Source organism: Mustelus asterias, chromosome 18 (genome assembly GCF_964213995.1).
Source record: "Mustelus asterias chromosome 18, sMusAst1.hap1.1, whole genome shotgun sequence".
NCBI lineage: Eukaryota > Metazoa > Chordata > Chondrichthyes > Carcharhiniformes > Triakidae > Mustelus > Mustelus asterias.
In genome coordinates, this window is record NC_135818.1 from 76,721,071 (window position 1) to 76,739,588 (window position 18,518).

The 18,518-nt window shown below is 41.5% G+C and overlaps 1 protein-coding gene across 3 annotated transcripts in view; it reads left to right on the forward strand.

The window, feature by feature from the left end:
- Positions 1 to 2,840, forward strand: part of trip11 (thyroid hormone receptor interactor 11) — an 82,864-nt gene extending 80,024 nt beyond the window's left edge. For all 3 annotated transcript variants that reach the window (XM_078234313.1, XM_078234315.1, XM_078234316.1), the window contains one exon: positions 999 to 2,840. In XM_078234313.1, the coding sequence (XP_078090439.1) occupies positions 999 to 1,219 (221 nt within the window). In that variant the 3' untranslated portion in view covers positions 1,220 to 2,840. The remainder of the gene's footprint in view (positions 1 to 998) is intronic.
- Positions 2,841 to 18,518: the final 15,678 nt, after the last annotated feature.

Consider the following 18,518-nt stretch of genomic DNA (forward strand, 5'->3'; position numbering starts at 1 on the left):
AGATCCTTCTGGTAGGAATTTGGAACTCACCACTTCATGGAGTAGTTGAAGCAAATAGTACAGATGCATCTAAGGGGAAGCTAAGCAATTATGAGAGTGAAAAGAATAGAATAGGTAGGATTTGGTGAAGAGAGGTGGAAGGATGCTCCTGTGAGCTGAATGTCAATTTCTTAACTCTATATCCTATGCAATATGGGCACACTCTGAAACCAGCCCTTGAAATTCATCAGTGTTCGTTACAGCATGCATGTATATTTGCGAAGGAAAGATTTCCAGGTATTGGGGAAAAGAGCAGGGACTAATGGGATAACTCTCTCAAAGAACTGGCACAGTCAGTGAGTGGGATTTTCCCATCCTGCCAACCACAGGAATCGTAGCAGGCGAGGCATGGGCCATGCGAAGGTCCGTTGACCTCGGGCGGGATTTTCCGGTCTTGGAGCGAGCGTGGCTGGAAAAACCCGCCCAGTGAGTTTGAATGGCCTTCTCTGCCATTTCATTCCGTGCTTTCTTTCAAATGATTTGAATTCCTCCTTTATTTAGTTGACCAACTGTTTATAGGGAAACGATTTGCCATGTAAATCCAGATGTTTTTGTGTCCTTACAGTGCAGAAGATGAATGCAGAGAACTTTGTTTTTAACTTTGTGTATATGGATGATGTCCGCTGATAAAATAAAGCCATTTACCAGAATGTTTCATTCCCAAACAGAAAGTTTTAAGAAAAGCCCTGGGAGCTTCCACTTTGACCTTTTCCTTATTATACTGGCCAGCCTGCATTAACTGGACTTGTGCCATTTTGGAGCGCAGAGCTCAGTGTCAGTATACAGTCACTTAAGTGTTTGAAAATATTTGTAGAGTAATGAATGTTCATATTACTGTAATCCCAATTAGTGAACAGCAGCAGCTGGATATACAGTACAAATTATTTCTGCATTCAGTATCTTATTTAATTGGCATAGTAATTATTATCATGAATAATGCTGTTGAATTTTATTTGCAGGTCTATCAGGAGAAGGTCCAGTGAAAAAATCTGACTCCAATCCTTTCTTGGCTCCGCGATCTGCCGCCATCCCCCTCATCACATCGACAGTCACTAGTGGCGCTGGGACCCCCCATCTCCTCATGAAACCAATCTCCAACGCCCTTCCCACCTTCACGCCTCTACCAGTGTCTCCAGATTCCAGTGCTGGGGCTGTACTTAAAGACCTCCTCAAGCAGTGAAAATAAAACTGGAGCAACCTACTACAGCACTTTAAAGTGAAATGACACTATAGACTACTCTAGCACAGAGAGGCCTTCTGCAGTGTGCGCAAAGTCCCCCAAGTGTTATTTATATCTTGTAAATGCGCTTCCTTCGGTTAGACAAGCTAAGCCCACAAAGGTTGCAAGGACGCCAGCCCACAATCCACTTGGGGAAGGATTGGCTCAAAATGTAGAACATTTGCCATCTCTCAAAAAACATAATTCCGCGTTCTAGTACTAAGCACGCAAGGTGAGCTTAGGATATCTGGCAGTTAACAGTGATCTGTGTTGGGTAATCACAGTTCAAAATAAATGTACAGATGCTGCTGAGTTTCAGTATCCCTTCACAATCCTAATGGGATTTCTATCATTGCAAGCTGTACACACTAATAGATTTCCATATAATCCTCTCTTAGGGGGGAAAAAAAATAAAATCTCTTCAATAGAGTTCCAAAGAAATACAATTGCAGTGTTGCATACTTGAAGCCTACTATAACTGGACTGCCTCTTGTAAGTTGTTGTACTGTTGTATGTGGTACCTGCCATGGTAGTAAATGGTTTCTCTTGCTCTTTGTTGCTGCATTTAATCACATGACCAGAATAGCACCAGTGGTGGCCAAGCTTCACTATGGCTCTTTTTTTGACTTTATTTAGGGACAAGAATGAAGTGATTAACTCTGCCTCCCACACCCCTTCAAACTCCAGGAGGATCGAGAGATTTGGAGACAAAGCCCCTTAATAAAAAAACAAGTCTGCTAAGCAGTTGTGAATCTAAATATAAATTAAAACATTGGTTTAATAAGGGAGTTTTTACTTTTCCTTAGACATATCCCACGATTGTAAAGCCTTGTAATAACCCATTAGCATTTTTTGTTATAGTTTTGAATTGTCAGGAATTTGGTTGTAAGATGCTTGTTTGAAATTAATGTTCTTATTTGATGGTGGAGTCATCTCAGCCCAAGATGTGCCTCCAAGGTTGTTCTTTTTTTCATTTGCTGAGTGGGTATGTTTTGAGCATTTCTAGTTGCCCGATGTTCAGAAGCACAAGAGACTTTTCAGTTGAATCCCAGAGGTACAAAAGATTTCATTGAGCACTAAAATTGGAATAAATAACTTGGGCAGATACTTCAGCTGCATGAATAAAGAGTAGCAATCTTAAATCATGCCTGGAGAGTGTAATCTTAATGTGCTTGATGCAGGTTAGTGCCAAGAGATCTATAATTTGTGTGCAGATGATGTTGGTCTGATGATCTATCACGTTTTGTATTATGTTTCTATTGAAATAATTTGTACGTTTCTGGACCTCAGACTGTGGAGTCACTCCAGGTCATTCTGTTGTACATTATCCTAGTTGCATCTCGCTGTATCAGTGAGAGAGGCCACAATCACCAGCTTACAACAGAATCCTTTGTATAAATTATTTGCTGTTTTCACAACTTGTGTTCCATCTGAGATGCATCTACAGATTTCTCTCAACTGTTTGAGTTCTAAGTTATCCGTCATTGAATTAATGGATTGACATCTGGTGTGTAATGTGGTTAGCCTAAGCAGTAATATCTCTTGGATATATTAAAGTTCAATACAGAAACTTAATTTTGTCAACAATATTCAGGTTTTTTTATTAACATGACTTGGGAGTTTGTGTGTATGCGTCAAAATGCAAAACATGATCAAAACTGGAATCCTCAGTCTTGGGGTTGGCTATTTTTTCTGTATTTTGCAGCTGAGTTATTTAACATTATAAAAGACCCTGATTTGAGAATAGACATGATAAACTTCGCAGACTTCTGAAGAGCGATGAAGCTAAAGTAGTAATCTGCAAACTCAACTTCTCCAAAACTTATTTGTGACTCGAATAATGCAAACTAATTTTATTTTCCTGTTTGAGGTTCTAAGTTTATTTTTCTCCATTTTTCCTGAAAGTGGTGACTGGTTTTTCTGGGTGTCATTCCATGGCTGTGGGAGGCTTTCACTTATCTGGGTCAAGTGTCTGTTGTTCTATTGTAAGTGAATATGGTGACTCCGTAGGGTGGTTACACGCCAGCAGTACCACAGCTCTCCCAGAACTGTCCACGCATTCCACCTGGGGTTAGAATCCTGGTTGGGTTTATAGATTGGAATTTTAAATCAAATTAGTGCAAGTGAAGAGCATCATCGGCCCCACAAAATTTGCACTACTTTCCTTAGATTAGATCATTGAAGATAAGAAGACAAAATTAAATAAATGATTGAAATGGTTAAAACTATTGCTTTAGAAATGTTAGTATCAATGCAGCTACCCAGAAGGGTGATGTGATGTTTGACTTTTTGTATAAGCCTTATTTGTTTGAGGTGGTGTCAACTTTGGATTGCATCTTAAGTCAGAAGAAAGACTTGCATTTCTAAAACACCTTGCATGACCTCCGGGCTTCCCATGAGGTTTTACAGCCAATGCAATACTTTTGAACTGTACTCACTGTTGAATTTCAGAAAACAACTGTGGCCAATTTGTGCTCGGCAAGCTCCCACAAACAGCAAATGTTAATGACTCGATAATCTGTTTTCCGTTTGAGTTATTGATCAAAGGCTCTATGGTGGCCAGGACAGAGAGGATAATAACTCCCGGTTCTTTGAAGTAGTATCATGGGGATATTTTTTGTTCACTTTAGAAAGCAGACAGAGCCTTGGTTTGATGTTTCATCTGCACCTCTGGCAATGCTGCACTCCCTCACTAGTGCACTAGAATATCAGCCCAGATTTTTGTACTCCCAACATTTGGAGTGGAACTTGAATCCACAGCCTTCAGGTGAGAGACCTACTGACTGAATGTTGGCTAACACTTTGAAGATTTAAACTCCACTCCAGCATTTATTCTAAGCTAACTTTTCAGGGCATTGCTGGAAGAGTACTGTACTGTTGGAGGTGACATCTTTCAGATGAGATGTTAAACTTCTATTCTCTTGTTCATAGTTCTATTCAAAATAGTCAGGAGTTTTCAAGATGTTCTAGCCAATATATATCCCTCAGCCAAGCTGTGCACCCAAATCCTTTGTCTCATTACTGCTTTTGGTGCACTGCTGTGTACGCATTGGCTGTTGGATTTTCTACATTACAACAGTGAATCCAATTCAGAAAAGCATCCCATTGACTTAACACTTGAGATGTGCACAGATCATGAAAGGTGTTTTTCAGTGCATGTTGTTTAATTTCTTAGCTCCCAATGTTGGATGTAACATATCTGTACACTTGGACTCTCAAATCTGTAAAGTTGAAACACTCAATCAGTGACCCATCCAGAAACTCTCTGGTAACTTTTGTTGAAGATAAGATGGTAAGCATGCTGGATGTTGCAACACTATTCTGCATTTTCATGTAAAGCATTGCATCAGATGCTTTTAATTCCAGTGTAGCATAGGTCATGCTCAGAATAAATCTGTGTCTCAACAATGGAACTTAATTTCAGAAGACTAGTTATATTATTTGATCTGTTTCTGCTCCAACCATTCTAGCAGCTTCTCTGTGAGACTGCCATTGCTTTCACTACACCTTCTGATCAGAAAGCATTGCATCTCATCTTGACAGTTAAACATGCAGAAACTTGGACAATGCATTCATGTTTATTTGCGAGGCTGGAGAATTTAGATAAAGGATGACTTGTCAAGAATGTGCATGATGCAAAGAATATCTCCCTTGCTGGATCTACATTAGAAACCAGTGCTAACTCTTGAGACTGAAGTTACCTTCTATTGACTGAGTGACCTCACTTTCATGTACGTGCTTTTTTACTCAAAAATACCCATCCTTTCCTACTCATAATTTAGTATTATCTTCACTCTTAATGACCAACAAGAATAGCTGAGGCTTTAGAGAAACGAATGCTTCAGTTAGAATAAGGTACTGGATGCTTCAATGAAGGTGGGCACAGGAAGAATCCTCACAACACCAGGTTAAAGTCCAACAGGTTTATTTGGAATCACAAGCTTTTCCGAGCGCTGCTCCTTCATCAGGTGAGTGGAGCAGCGCTCCAAAAGCTCGTGATTCCAAATAAACCTTTTGGACTTTAACCTGGTGTTGTGAGACTTCTTACTGTGTCCACCCCAGTCCAACGCCGGCATCTCCACATCATTTCTGAAGGGTTATTGACCAGAATTGAAACAGCTTTAGAAATGTGTAATTAAACTCTCGGAGCTATGTAGTGAAGTGAGTGAAGTTGGACCAGTGTTCAAATAACAGGCTCGGATGCTGCTGCTTGAATTGAGTATTTACACTATGTTGAGTGTAATGCTGTTGTCAAGCCTTAGAGCTGAACATTTTTTTGAATGGATCAATGAATAAATTGCACTAAATAATGTAGTGCTGAGCCATGCAGGTCCAAAAGACCCAGATTTGATTGGTGCCGGGCTACAATTGGCCTCAATATTTCTGGCCCTTAGTGAAAGTGTGCATGTTGGTCAGGTCATGATTGGGTTTAACTTGAAATTCCACACCAGCCCCACATAATTTACTCATCTGCTGACATTGATGCCAGTGCTGACACAAGAACAATGCCCACTCAGATGAGACGGTAGGGCGGCACGGTAGCACAGTGGTTAGCACTACTGCTTCACAGCTCCAGGGACCTGGGTTCGATTCCCGGCTTGGGTCACTGTCTGTGTGGAGTTTGCACATTCTCCTCGTGCCTGCGTGGGTTTCCTCCGGATGCTCCGGTTTCCTCCCACAGTCCAAAGATGTGCGGGCTAGGTTGATTGGCCATGCTAAAAATTGCCCCTTAGTGTCCTGAGGTGTGTAGGTTAGAGGGATTAGTGGGTAAATATGTAGGGATATGGGGGTGGGGCCTGGGTGGGTTTGTGGACGGTGCAGACTCGATGGGCCAAATGGCCTCTTTCTGCACTTGTAGGGTTTCTATGGTTTCTATGAGACAATAAAAGGGCATCAAAACGTTGATCAAGATTGAGGTGCAGTCATAATAGAGAAGAGGAGGGTCAATCAGAGTTTAAATCTCAAATGTACAATTGTTTTTCAGTGCGTTTAGTAGGAAAGTGAATGTGTCTCTCAATTTTATTTCTTCTTTACACGCCACTTTACTTTGTCTCTTCAGTTTCCCTGTTACAAATTAATATAGCTTTGTACTTTGTAGTTCCTTTATGAACATGTTTGCAACACCTGTCATTGTCAGTAGTAAGCTGTTTTTATTGTCCCTGATGATTGTACCTTACAGCAGAATTTGTGCTTCCAGCAAATTAGAAAAACATTCATTTTGCCTCATCTGTACAAAGGAATGTGAGACAACGACTGATTTTTTTTAAAAAGCATATATTTACTCTTCAACTGTTGAGATATGTTTAATATTGTTACAATACAGGTTGTTGGAAATAAGTGTTAAAATGTTTGCTATGTTCATTCAAGTCAACCTTTCTCTGTCAATTTCTCTCTCTCAATTCTATTAAGCTCCATAATGTCAGTTTTTTTAAATCCTGGGGTGCCTCTGTCTACATAGAGTGCATATCAAACTAGCTAGTGTGAAAAATCCAAAGAAATGTGTGCAATACCATGAATGCAGTGTTGCAGTTGCTGTGGGCATTGACTGGGGCACACGCTGAGCCAAATAATGTCATTATTATGTGTAAGTTGAAGGCCAAATGAATGATAATGATTGGATTAAATTCAGGCAAAGACTGAGTAGGATGGAACACCCCTCTCACAATTGGCGCAACTTGTATTTATATAGCACCTTTAATGCAGTAAAACATCCTAAGGCATTTCATAGGAGTGTTATTAAACACAATTTAATCCCAAACTACATAAGCAAACAAAGGTGAGAAAACCCTTGGTCCAAGAGTTAGGTTTTAAGGAGCATCTTAAAGGAGAGAGAAGTGGAGGGGTGTAAAATGTGGATTTCAGAGCTTCAGGTTTGAAACAGCTGAAGGTATGGATGCTACTGATGGAGTGATTAAAATCGGTGATGTGGCAGAGGCCAGAATTAGAGGAAAGCAGAGGTCTCAGGGCTGTAGTGGTGGATACAATTTGAAAGTCTCATCTCAGGCAGATGTTGGGGAGCCTGTGTTCAATTTCTATAACCTGCATGTTCACAGCACAAGAGGCTTGGTATGGGAAATGGAAATCATCACTGGTGCAGTGGAGGGATTTTTCTGAACTTTGTATTTAAAAGGGAAGCAAACTAGGGAATAATTAACAATGCAAAATAATTCCCACTTGTGCACTTTAATCATAAAGCTCAAATGGGGGAAGCACTATGTTGAATCATCACAGCAGAGGGTCAATGGTTTTAATCAAACGTGAGCCATTTTAGCTGCTCGACAGGTGGATGTACAGATTCATTCGGGTCCTGGGTGTTGAACTGAAGCAACCAGACATTTTAAAAGGTATCTACTACCTGAGTAACGCCCAAACACGTGAATCATTGCTTGTATTAATTTGACTGAGACCAGTTGGGCAGCTGTAAAAACAAAGTCTTGCTTTTAATGCTAATAAGACATCGATCACCTTTTCCCTTGCTTCCACATTGAGCTTCCAGCAAACTTAGAAAGGAAAGGGCCAATGACTGTTTCCCACAAAAATAAATTTATAGGACAGTGAGATTTTAAAATATTTATTATTTGATGTGCAGGTCAGGTATCCTGTATCCAAAACCCTCGGGGCCGATTGCATTTTGGATTTCAGATACTTCTGATTTCCGATATGAACTTGTATCGCCATAACCTAAACTTAGACTTGCTATAGTCTAAAAGTAAAGAAAATGGCTTGAAAAGTAAGACTTATCACTGAATAATAAATGCTGAGTACTTGTACATACAAACAACTAAACTTCCCCCACTAAAGGTCGATGAGGTTCAAAAAAAAGTTTTTTCGGATGCATTCAGTGTTCGGATTACAGACCATATTGACTTGACCTCTAATTGTACCTGGCTTCTGTGTTGCATTTCCAGCAAAGTTTTTTAAAAAAGTTTAATGTTGATCCATATAAATGAAATTGTGGGAAGGTTACTTTTTTAAATTGTTTATACAAGTATATTTAACTCCACCTCAAAGCTTGTTCAGCACTCAGCCATTATGGCGTATATCATACTTGCAACGACTGTTTGTGTTAAAAGTTATTCAATAGTTGATTCCTCTTTAGCTCTTTCTCACAGAGCAACCTCTGTTTTTATAGAAGTTAGCCAGTATACCAATAGGGATCTCCACGGTAGAAAAGTCTAGCAACAGCCTAATTCAAAATGGTAGGTTTCCACTGGGAATGAGCACCTCAGACTTCTGTTCAATTGTTAATAAGTTAATATAAAAATTAAATTAAAAGTTTAAATTGTGAAATGATCGAAGTTCGTAGGTGGGTTGTACTTCATTGTGCACCCTTCTGTTTCAGTGCATGTTGTTGGGGCTTGAGAAAGTGAAAGAGGGACACTGGTAAATGTTGGTGTTCAGGTTGATTTGGAGGACTTTGTTGCCCACAGTGACAGAACTCTTCCATTTCCCCAAACAAATGCCTTGCTTCAACAAGCACAAAAAATTACTTTGTTAATTTGTGCTTCTGCAATACTAACCATTTTAACATATGCAAGCTCTTGTATTTTGACCAGCTTACATACAGTATTAAATCTTAATTTAATGCTTTAAAAGGGATTAGACTTTATGCTTTTTTTGATCTGGTGGGCAAGGAATGCATTACCGTTATAGATTCAATGTTATGCAATGATAGCATAGTGCGATGAAACATGTGAAACATTAAATTAGCTTGAGTGTTAGTGGTTTTATCACCAGATTGGACTGGAATTCCAGTGATATTGTTTAATGCTAACATGCTAAACATTCATATTGGGGGATTGCGGGACGTGGACATAGACATTTTCAATAAATGATGTTTTTACATTACTGCCATTTTTGTTGTTTTGCCCACTGTTTGACAAGTTCTTGGTGTGTGGTGCCATGGGCTATTTCTGATCATTGTGTTCTTGGAATGATGCATAATCTGTTCTAAGTGGTACCTGAAGCAACGGCTGTTGCCATTCTATGAAGAATGTATATAATATATTAAATATTAATTTGCATAGTATTGCCTGTATCTGCCTCTGTTTTCTGAATATTTTGATGCTGACAATATTTTTGTATAGAGCTGGAAGTTGGCTGTAGATACAGAATGACTGGGAGCTCTAATGGGCCAGTGGTGACATTTTAAAATGCAAATACAACAATGAGAACTATTTTTTAAAAAATTGTTTGCTTTCTATCTTTTTATAGATCTCTCACTAAATTAAAATAATGAATGAAGTATTGTCTGTCCCTCGCTCTTCAGTTATTTTGAAAGCCTGTGATGGTGAGATGTCCTTTTATGGGAATAGCTTTTATCTGATTTAGAAACTGGCAAAGAAATACTGTGATCTAACTAGTCAGTCTGCAATTCTTTTGGGGGAAACAAAAACTATATTTAGGAGACCAGGAATGTGTAAGACTGGGAAAGACCACCACGCTCCATCTGGCCAGCTGAAGATAAGCCTAGTCTTATGTAAATGTGCAGGAATGTCTCAAAATGATTGTGCAGGTCACTAAACTCCAAAGAACTGATCCATAGATATGGTGGTGACAGGCTGTGTCAGGGTTGCTCTATGATGTATACAATTAAATGCTTTTCACACACTCAATTAGACTTGTCTTGCAATGTATAGTAATGAAAGATACCAGATGTGTTTTGATAAACTAATTTACCTGGAAAAGTTTTTTTTTAGTGTATATTCACACCCACACTTTTTTACTGTTTTGGGGAATTATGAGGGGGGAAGTGGTGGAAGAATTCCTGAGCCGAATATCAGCCCATTGAATCACATTGAACGCTCCTTCTCTAGCCAGCAAGTCTTGGCATTGAACTCAAACCTGGAGCTTCTGGCCTAGTGGTAGGGGCACTACCACTGTGCCATGAGGCCTCCTAGAAATTTGGTGAACCGCAGCGATAATCTTTTTGCTAAATATTTAGGATAGTCTATATTTTGAATGCTTTTTGCTTCTCCTTACATATGGTCCTTCCCCATGGGATTGTGGAATGTGTTTAAGTCAGAAAATGTTGGCTCTTAAATATGGCATACAAGTAATGCACTGAAAACATGAATGATGCTTGCTGGGAATCGTGTTGCTCTGTACACTATTTTGAGGCGTTCCGCACTTAATTGGAATTGAAAAATGATTAATTCCTTTAAATAACGCAATTGCTCAACTTCATATTTTATTTATTATTGTCACGTGTATTAATATACAGTAAAAAGTATTTCTTGCATGCTATACAGACAAGGCTGTTAATAGAGAAGGAAAGGAGAGAGTGCAGAATGTAGTGTTACAGTCATAGCTAGGGTGTAGAAAAAGATCAACTTAGTGCGAGGTAGGTCCATTCAAAAGTCTGACAGCAGCAGGGAAGAAGCTGTTCTTGAGTCGGTTGGTACGTGACCTCAGACTTTTGTATCTTTTTCCCGATGGAAGAATGTGGAAGAGAGAATGTCCGGGGTGCGTGGGGTTCTTGATTATGCTGGCTGCTTTTCCGAGGCAGCGGGAAGTGTAGACAAAGTCAATGGATGGGAGGCTGGTTTGCGTGATGGACTGGTCTTCATTCATGGTTTCTTGTGGGTGTTGAGCAGAGCAGGAGCCATACCAAGTTGTGATGAAACCAGAAAGTATGTTTTCTATTTACATTTCTCAGATTTATTGTCTTGATATTTCTTTTTTCCCATGATTTATGCCTATACCAGGGTTAGACAGCAAAATGCAGATCTTTATGTTCATTTAAAACCATTTTGTTATTTTCTTTCCTTCAGTGATGCGAGACTTTAAACAAGTATTTTGTCCCTGTCTTCACAAAAAACACACGGGTTTCCAAGAATATTGAAAAAACTGGTGTCAAGAACTTTGCAAGAACTTAAAACAGTCACGATCAAGAAAAAGTACAAGTAAAACAGATGGGACGAATACAGCGCTTGTGCTGTGGGCCCAGAGTGAAAATTTGGGGAAGTACGAGAGATGTTAGCAAGATTGGATTGGCCTTTAGTTGTTAGGTGCCAGAATAAGCAAAACAGTGGGATAGTAGCTTTTACTTATTGAAGTGCACACGAATACACGAAAGTCATGTGTTTTTAAATTTAACATTTTCACAAATTTTTTTATCTTGCTTACTGGTCCTAATGGCACAGTGTGACCCCCTTCCCCATTTTCTGATCTTCCTATGGGGATTCCTATTGATAGGTGTGACCCTGTTCAGTGTCGGGTCACTTGAGTGTTCACATCCATCCCCCTCCCAGCAATCTTTAAGCCTGCTGTATACTAAAGTGGTCAACTCACTGAATGAAAAGGTTACCACACAGTGGGTTGTTTAACCAATTTGTGGAGCTTCATTAAATAGGTACAAGAAAGAGATAGAAAATCTGGTGAACTGGTGCCATGACAATCTCTCCCTCAATGTCAGTAAAATGAAGGAGATAGTCATGGACTATAGGAAGCATAGTGGAGGACGTGCCCCTGTCGACATCAATGGGGATGAAGTGGAAATGGCCGAGAGCTTCAAGTTGCTAGGTGTCCAGGTCACCACCGTTCTGTCCCGGTTCCTCCACGCTGACGTAATTAAGAAAGCCCACCAACACCTCTACTTTCTCAGGAGGCTAAGGAAATTTGGCATGTCTACTGCGACTCTCCAATTTTTACAGATGCACCATAGAAAGCATCCTTTCAGGATGTATCACAGCTCCTGCTCTGACCAAGACTGCAAGAAACTGCAAAGGGTTATGAATTAAGCCCAGTCCACCACGCACACCAGCCTCCCATCCTTTGACTCTGTTTCCACTTTCTGCTGCCTCAGAAATGTAGCCAGCATAATCAAGGACTCCACGCACCCCAGGTATACTCTCTTCCGCCAGGAAGAAGATTTTTAAAAGTCTGAGATCGCGTACCAACCGACTTGAGAACAGCTTCTTCCCTGCTGCCATCAGACTCTTGTTTGGACCTACGTTCTATTAAGTTAATCTTTCTCAACACACTGGCTATGATGTAAAACTACAGTCTATACCACCTTCTTCTCCTCTATGTACTCTACAAATGGAATGCTTTGTCTGTATAGTATGCAAGAAGCAATATTTTTCACTATACCAATATATGTGAAAGTAATAAATCAAATCAAAGGCGTAGCTTGCTTACAGTCCAGGGTGGAAGAGGCGGAAAATCTCCCAAATGCTTCTGATTATGTCACCACGTAGTCATTGGGGTACTCTACTCCGAGGTGCATTGGTTTTCAATACATAACAGCCAAAACAAAATTGGATGTGTGTATCATGAGACCTCAGAGCTGGTCCCAGATTTTTCTGACAGTCTCTCAACCTCACAGCTGACATTGCAGCCTCGGACCTTGCAATGCCAAAATCTTGCCCAGGGGTCATGACCCATGGTGTGACAACCCCCTGGAATAAAAGCTGCTGTCCTGGACCTGATGACATGCGTCCTAGAATCTTAACAGAAATGGCTGTCACGATGGTGGATGCATTAATTGCAATCTTCCAAAGTTCCCTATATTCTGGAAAGGTCCCGGCAAATTAGCAAATAAATGTAACACAGCTATTCAAGAAAGGAGAAAGACAGAATGTAGGAAACAATAGGCCAATTTTCATAGCAGGTCATTTAGAAAATCATAATACAATCAGGCAGAGTTGCCATGGTTTTCTGAAAGGGAAATAGTGTTTGACAAATTTATTAGGGTTCTTTGAGGATGTAATAAGCAGGTGGATAAAGGAGAACCAGTAGATGTAGTGTATTTGGATTTCCAAAAGGCATTTGATAAGGTGCCATATAAGTTACTGCACAAGATAAGAGCTCTGTTATGCGGTGATATATTAGCATAGGTAGAGGATTCGCTAACTAAAAGGAGTCCGAATAAATGGGTCACTTGCAGGTTGGCAAACTTAACTAATGGAGTGTCACACAGATCAGACCTGGGGCCTCAACTATTTATGATTTGCTTTAATGACTGCATGAAAGGACAGATTGTATTGTAGCCACATTTGCTGATGATACAAAGATAAGTAGGAAAATGAATTGCAAGGGGGATACAATGAGTCTGCAAAGAGATATAGATAGCTTAAGTGAGTGGGGAAAATTTGGCAGATGGAATATAATGTAGAAAATCTGAGGTTGTCTACTTTTTGCAGAAGAGTAGAAAAGCTGAACATTTAATTGGGGGAGATTGCAGAATGGTGCTGTACGAAAGGATCTGGGTGTCTTTGTACGTGAATCACAAAGTTAGCATGGAGGTACAGCAAGTAATTAGGAAGGCAAATGGAATGTTGTCCTTCATTGCAACGAGGGATGGAGTATAAAAGTCGGGAAGCCTTGCTATCGTTGTACAGGGCATTGGTGAAACCCCACCTAGAGAACTGTGTACAGTTTTGGACTCCTAACCTGAGGAGGGCTATGCATTCCAGAGAAGGTTCACTAGTCCAATTCCTGGGCTGAAGAAGTTAGGTTGGAGTTTAGGAGAATGAGGAGGCTTGACAGGTTAGATCAGGCTTCCAACAGAAGCTGTATAGATGGGGCCAGGTGCTCAACCTGGGGAGAGCTCTTTTCAGTGTGGGCTGCTAGGCAGATGTTAGAGGCAGACTGAGCTGTGCAATTCAGCAAAACAATGTTACCTGTTCCAAAAGTCAGAGGTCTAAGTCATGTGATCCTCACCTCTTCACCAAAGGATGTTTCTTCTTCATCTGGGATTCCGCTGAGTCTCGATGGTTAAACGTTCCAGCCAAAGGAATGCTCGAGGGGCCTTGTGTCTTAGCAGATCCTCTGTTTCCTGGCCAGCCTGGGTTATCAAATGCAAATGATCTTTATAAAAGCAAATTACTGTGGTTGCTGGAATCTGAAACCAACAGAGAAAATGCTGGAAAATTGCAGTAGGTCTGGCAGCATATGTAAGGAGAAAAGAGCTGATGTTTCAAGTCCAGATGAAGCTTTGACAAAGGGTCATCTAGATTCGAAACGTCAGCAAATGATCTTTATTTGGTCCTCTTTGAAGTTGGTCTCCAGGCAATCATTAGTGACTCCTCAGAGATAACAAGGTTGAGTTTTCCTGAAGCTGCAAAGTGGCTTCTTTTGTTCTGGGATCACAGATAGATATTAGGTTCGCTATTTTAAGGATCATGTTCAGCCAAAGTCCTGTTGTAAAACTTAGAAATAACATTGAATATATAGATAGGGGTGTGGCGTGAGCGGATAACCCCATCCGGGGTTGCAAAATCCAAATCCCTGGATGATAGACACCAAGCACTGACAAACAGCTGCCTCCGGTTCTGCTCTCTAGACGGTGGTAGCCCTGCCCTGCTCCATCCTGATGGTTCCATTAACAGAGGCATGTGCTTTAACCCCAGGCCCATGGCCACACACCCTGTGCCAGTTTCCTTCCTTCAGAAGTGCTGAATCCCCTGCCGGCTGACACCGCACTCAGCCCAACTGAGAGAAACAGGCAGGGGAGCAAGCAGCGATGCCCGTGAACTCAATGGGCAGTTCAGTGATTCCACCACCCCTCCCCCATGCGTGGGTTTCCTGGCAGCAGAGACAGCTCACCATTGGCCACTGGCTGGATCCCGCCAAAGTCAATGGCCAATTGTATTGCTCGCTGGCCACACCACCAGGGAGCCTGCTACGGGAGGTCACCTTGGATGGGACCGGGAGATCCATCATGTGGGAAAGGTTGGAAAATTCCTTAAGCAACACCTTCCAAACACAACAGCTACCAACTAGAAGGACAAGGACAGCAGATACATGGGAACGCCACCACCTGTAAGTTCCCCTCCAAGCCACTCACCATCCAGACTTGGAAATATATCACTGTTACTTCATTGTCTCTGGTCAAAATCCTGGAATTCCCTCACAGCACTGTAGGTGTGCCTATATCGTATGGACTGCAGCAGTTCAAGAAGGAAGCTCACCACCACCTTTTCAAGGGCAATTAAGGATGGGCAATAAATGCTGGCCTAAGTACTGACACCAACCTCCCATAAATGAATTTTTAAAAATAGTGTATAGTGGTAAATGGGCGTGGAAGTACCATTTGACGGGTGAGTGGCAGCATACCTTTGCAAAGGGGCATCAGGTCATTTGGGGATAGGAGGGGCCAATGGGGTTTGTTGGGATTGGGGAGGGGGGGGTGGTAGCTCGCCTTAGAATGGGAGGGGCATGAGGAGAACCTTTTGAACTTGATTTCCCTCATGCAGACCATGGCTTATGACATTGCCGAGGTACCGTGAACCTTAACTCTTAACAGCTGCCCTGTCACCATGATAATCACAGAGACCTCGGACATGTCCATCCCTGCAACAGGGCAGGAATGATGGAGTAGTCTGGTTACCTGAATCGGCCCAAGTCCTTAAAAGGTACCCGGAAAAATTGGAAACATCAGGAATGGTGGTCAGGAACCTGGAATTGGGACCTACCTTATTCTCAAAGGGTTCCTAAGTCACCCTGAAGCGACAGAAATCCAGCTCGATATCTCCATTGTGGCGCTGGGGTTAGCAGAAGCTCAGTGGGCCGAATGGCATTGCTCTGCTTTGGAATTTCTATGCTCCTTCTTCAAAAGAAAACCCATAATATTCCATCAAGAACATTGGCCAAGAAACTGTAACCAGCTCCCCTTAGCAGCAAGCAATTCTCACTGGACGGCAGTCCTGGGACCATAACCCCTGTGACCAGTTGTTTTTATGGGAGCCAGATAATCCACCAGCTGTGTTACCCAAAAGAGCTTTAGGCACAGCTTCCAAAACCATGAAGCAATCTTTTTGCTCAACACTGTCAAAAGCAGCAACTTCCAGCAGCTCTTGCACCTAATCAGTAGCATCAGCCTTCAAACCAAATCAGGATGAATGGACACCCAGGTCCAAGCACAATTTTGACACAAGGCCTTAGCTCTTAGCGCACGCTTCATTTTCCAGTCAGTCCCATGGTACAGAAACTCCAATCCAAGCATGCTACGTCTGTGCCTTTAATTCTATTTTAATTTGAAACTTCATGTTAAGGCTATGCTTTGCAATATCTGCTCTTAAGAGTGTTGCAGGGGATGAACACACTGTTACCATTAAGTTAATAAGAGTATACCAGTGTGTACTGTAGTTAATGCACAATAAGGTGTTTTGTGTATTATTGCAAAGCGTGTAAAATACTTAATGTACGGAAAAAGATCCTTATCTGGCCATGACTCTGAATTTCCTGGCAAGTCAGTTTTTGGATTAACAGGCTCCAACTGGATAAATTGTTGCATTGAGACACTGTCTAAGGCGTCATTGCCTGAAATTGGCTGCCTATCAGTTCCCACATTGTGTTAAAATCAAATGTTACTGACTTTTCCTATTCTGACAAATTTCATCTGGCATTGCTAATACAGCTGAGAGAGTCTTGCGGCTGTGAATGCCAAGATTGATTCTCATGTAGTATGTATAAGAAAGAAAGCACTTACATTTATATAGTGCCTATCATGACCTGGGAATATCCCAAAGCACTCGACACTCTTTGAAGTGTAGTCGCTGTTGTCGTGACACAGCAGCCAATAGATGCACAGCAGGGCTGAAATTTGTTGGGGCACTTGGCTCCTATAGGCCAGGGACGAGCCTACCTCAGCCCTTTCAGAAAGCCCTGATTTTATTCGTTCGATGTGAGCGTCGCTGGCTGGGCCAGCATTTATTGCCCATCCCTAACTACCCTCCATTCCAGAGGGCATTTGAGAATCGATTGCGGCACAGTGGTTAGCACTGACCCAAGCTGGGAATTGAACCTGGGTCCCTGGCGCTGAGGCGCAGCAGCGCTAACCACTGGCCCACCGTGGCACCACAGGTGGAGGTGGAGGAGAGAGTTCATGCTCTGAAGTTGTTGAACTCAATCTTCAGTCTGGATTTAATTAAGGCTGACTTCAATGCGATGCGAGATGTCTTGTTCACCGAAAACTGAGCAAATCTGCTCATGATAAAAAGACACAAGATCATTGAGAGGTGTTCAAAATGGAATTTAATTAGATACAAAATCAGTTTATACCCCTAAGGGGCAAGAGATTCACTTGCCAAAAAAAAAGCAATGGATGGTGTGAGAAATAATGGAAATATAAAAAAACGAAAAGAAAAAAAACATACAAAATGTAAAAAAGCCTGGATTTTAGTCGGGGGAGAGATTGCAGAAAGATGGGTGGCACAGTAGTTAGCACTGCTGCCTCACAGCGCTAGGGACCCGCATTCGATTCCCGGTTTGGGTCATTGTCCGTGTGGAGTTTGTCCATTCTCCTCGTGTCTGCATGGGTTTCCTCCGGGTGCTCCGGTTTCCACCCACAGTCCAAAGATGTGCAGGTTAGGTTGATTGGCCATGCTAAATTGCCCGTTAGTGTCAAGGGGACTAGCTAGGGTAAATGCATGGGGCTACAGGGATAGGGACTGGGTGGGATTGTGGTCAGTGCAGAGTCGATGGACCGAATGGCCTCCTTCTGCGCTTCTATGAAAAGGGACAACTAAATTGTGTCAAAGAGCTAGAAGGAAGGAATACAAGAAGAAACTCTCAGAGATATTCAAACGATCGTACCAAACTTAGAAAAAAAAGAATAGGCAGGGAAACAGCTGACGATGGTGGTGTAATTGAAAATTAGTAAAATGCAGGCGTGTTCAATAATTACTTTGTGCCATTATTTAGATTAGATTAGAAGAAGAGAACAGCATGCTGCACTTCCCAAGGAAGCTAATACTGAATCCAGGGAAAGCAAAATAACAGGAATGAATAAAATAATGACAAGTTTAAAAAGTGACAAGTAGCCAGGACCAGATGGTTTCCATTCCAAGATTTTGGAGCACGTGTGAAGTGGAGGATTCTTTATGATGGTGGCCAAACTTCTTGCAAAACTTAAAATTGCTTTAAAAACTCTCAAAGGCAAGGCTCAAAAGACCCAAAATCTATTTAAAACACAAAAATCATACAAGACAAACAAACATTAACCTACGGCCGTGGGAGGCCTTCGGATGATCAAATAGCTCTGGTTCAGTGCTACAAGACCCCTCCAAAGATCTGAGGCGCTGAGCCAAAATACAGAACAATTCTGTTATCCAAGTCACACCTAACTAGCTTAGATTCAATTTCATTCCATGTTGACCTGTCAGTCCAGTACAAGACAGATTACCTCAGCCAATTGCAAGAGGCTACTTGACATAATGATATTCTATTTGTCCGTTTAATACCGGACATCTTCCCTTTGGCAAAACCCACTTCCTGTTTGCTATGTTGTTAAGGACGCTTCCACTGCTATTCC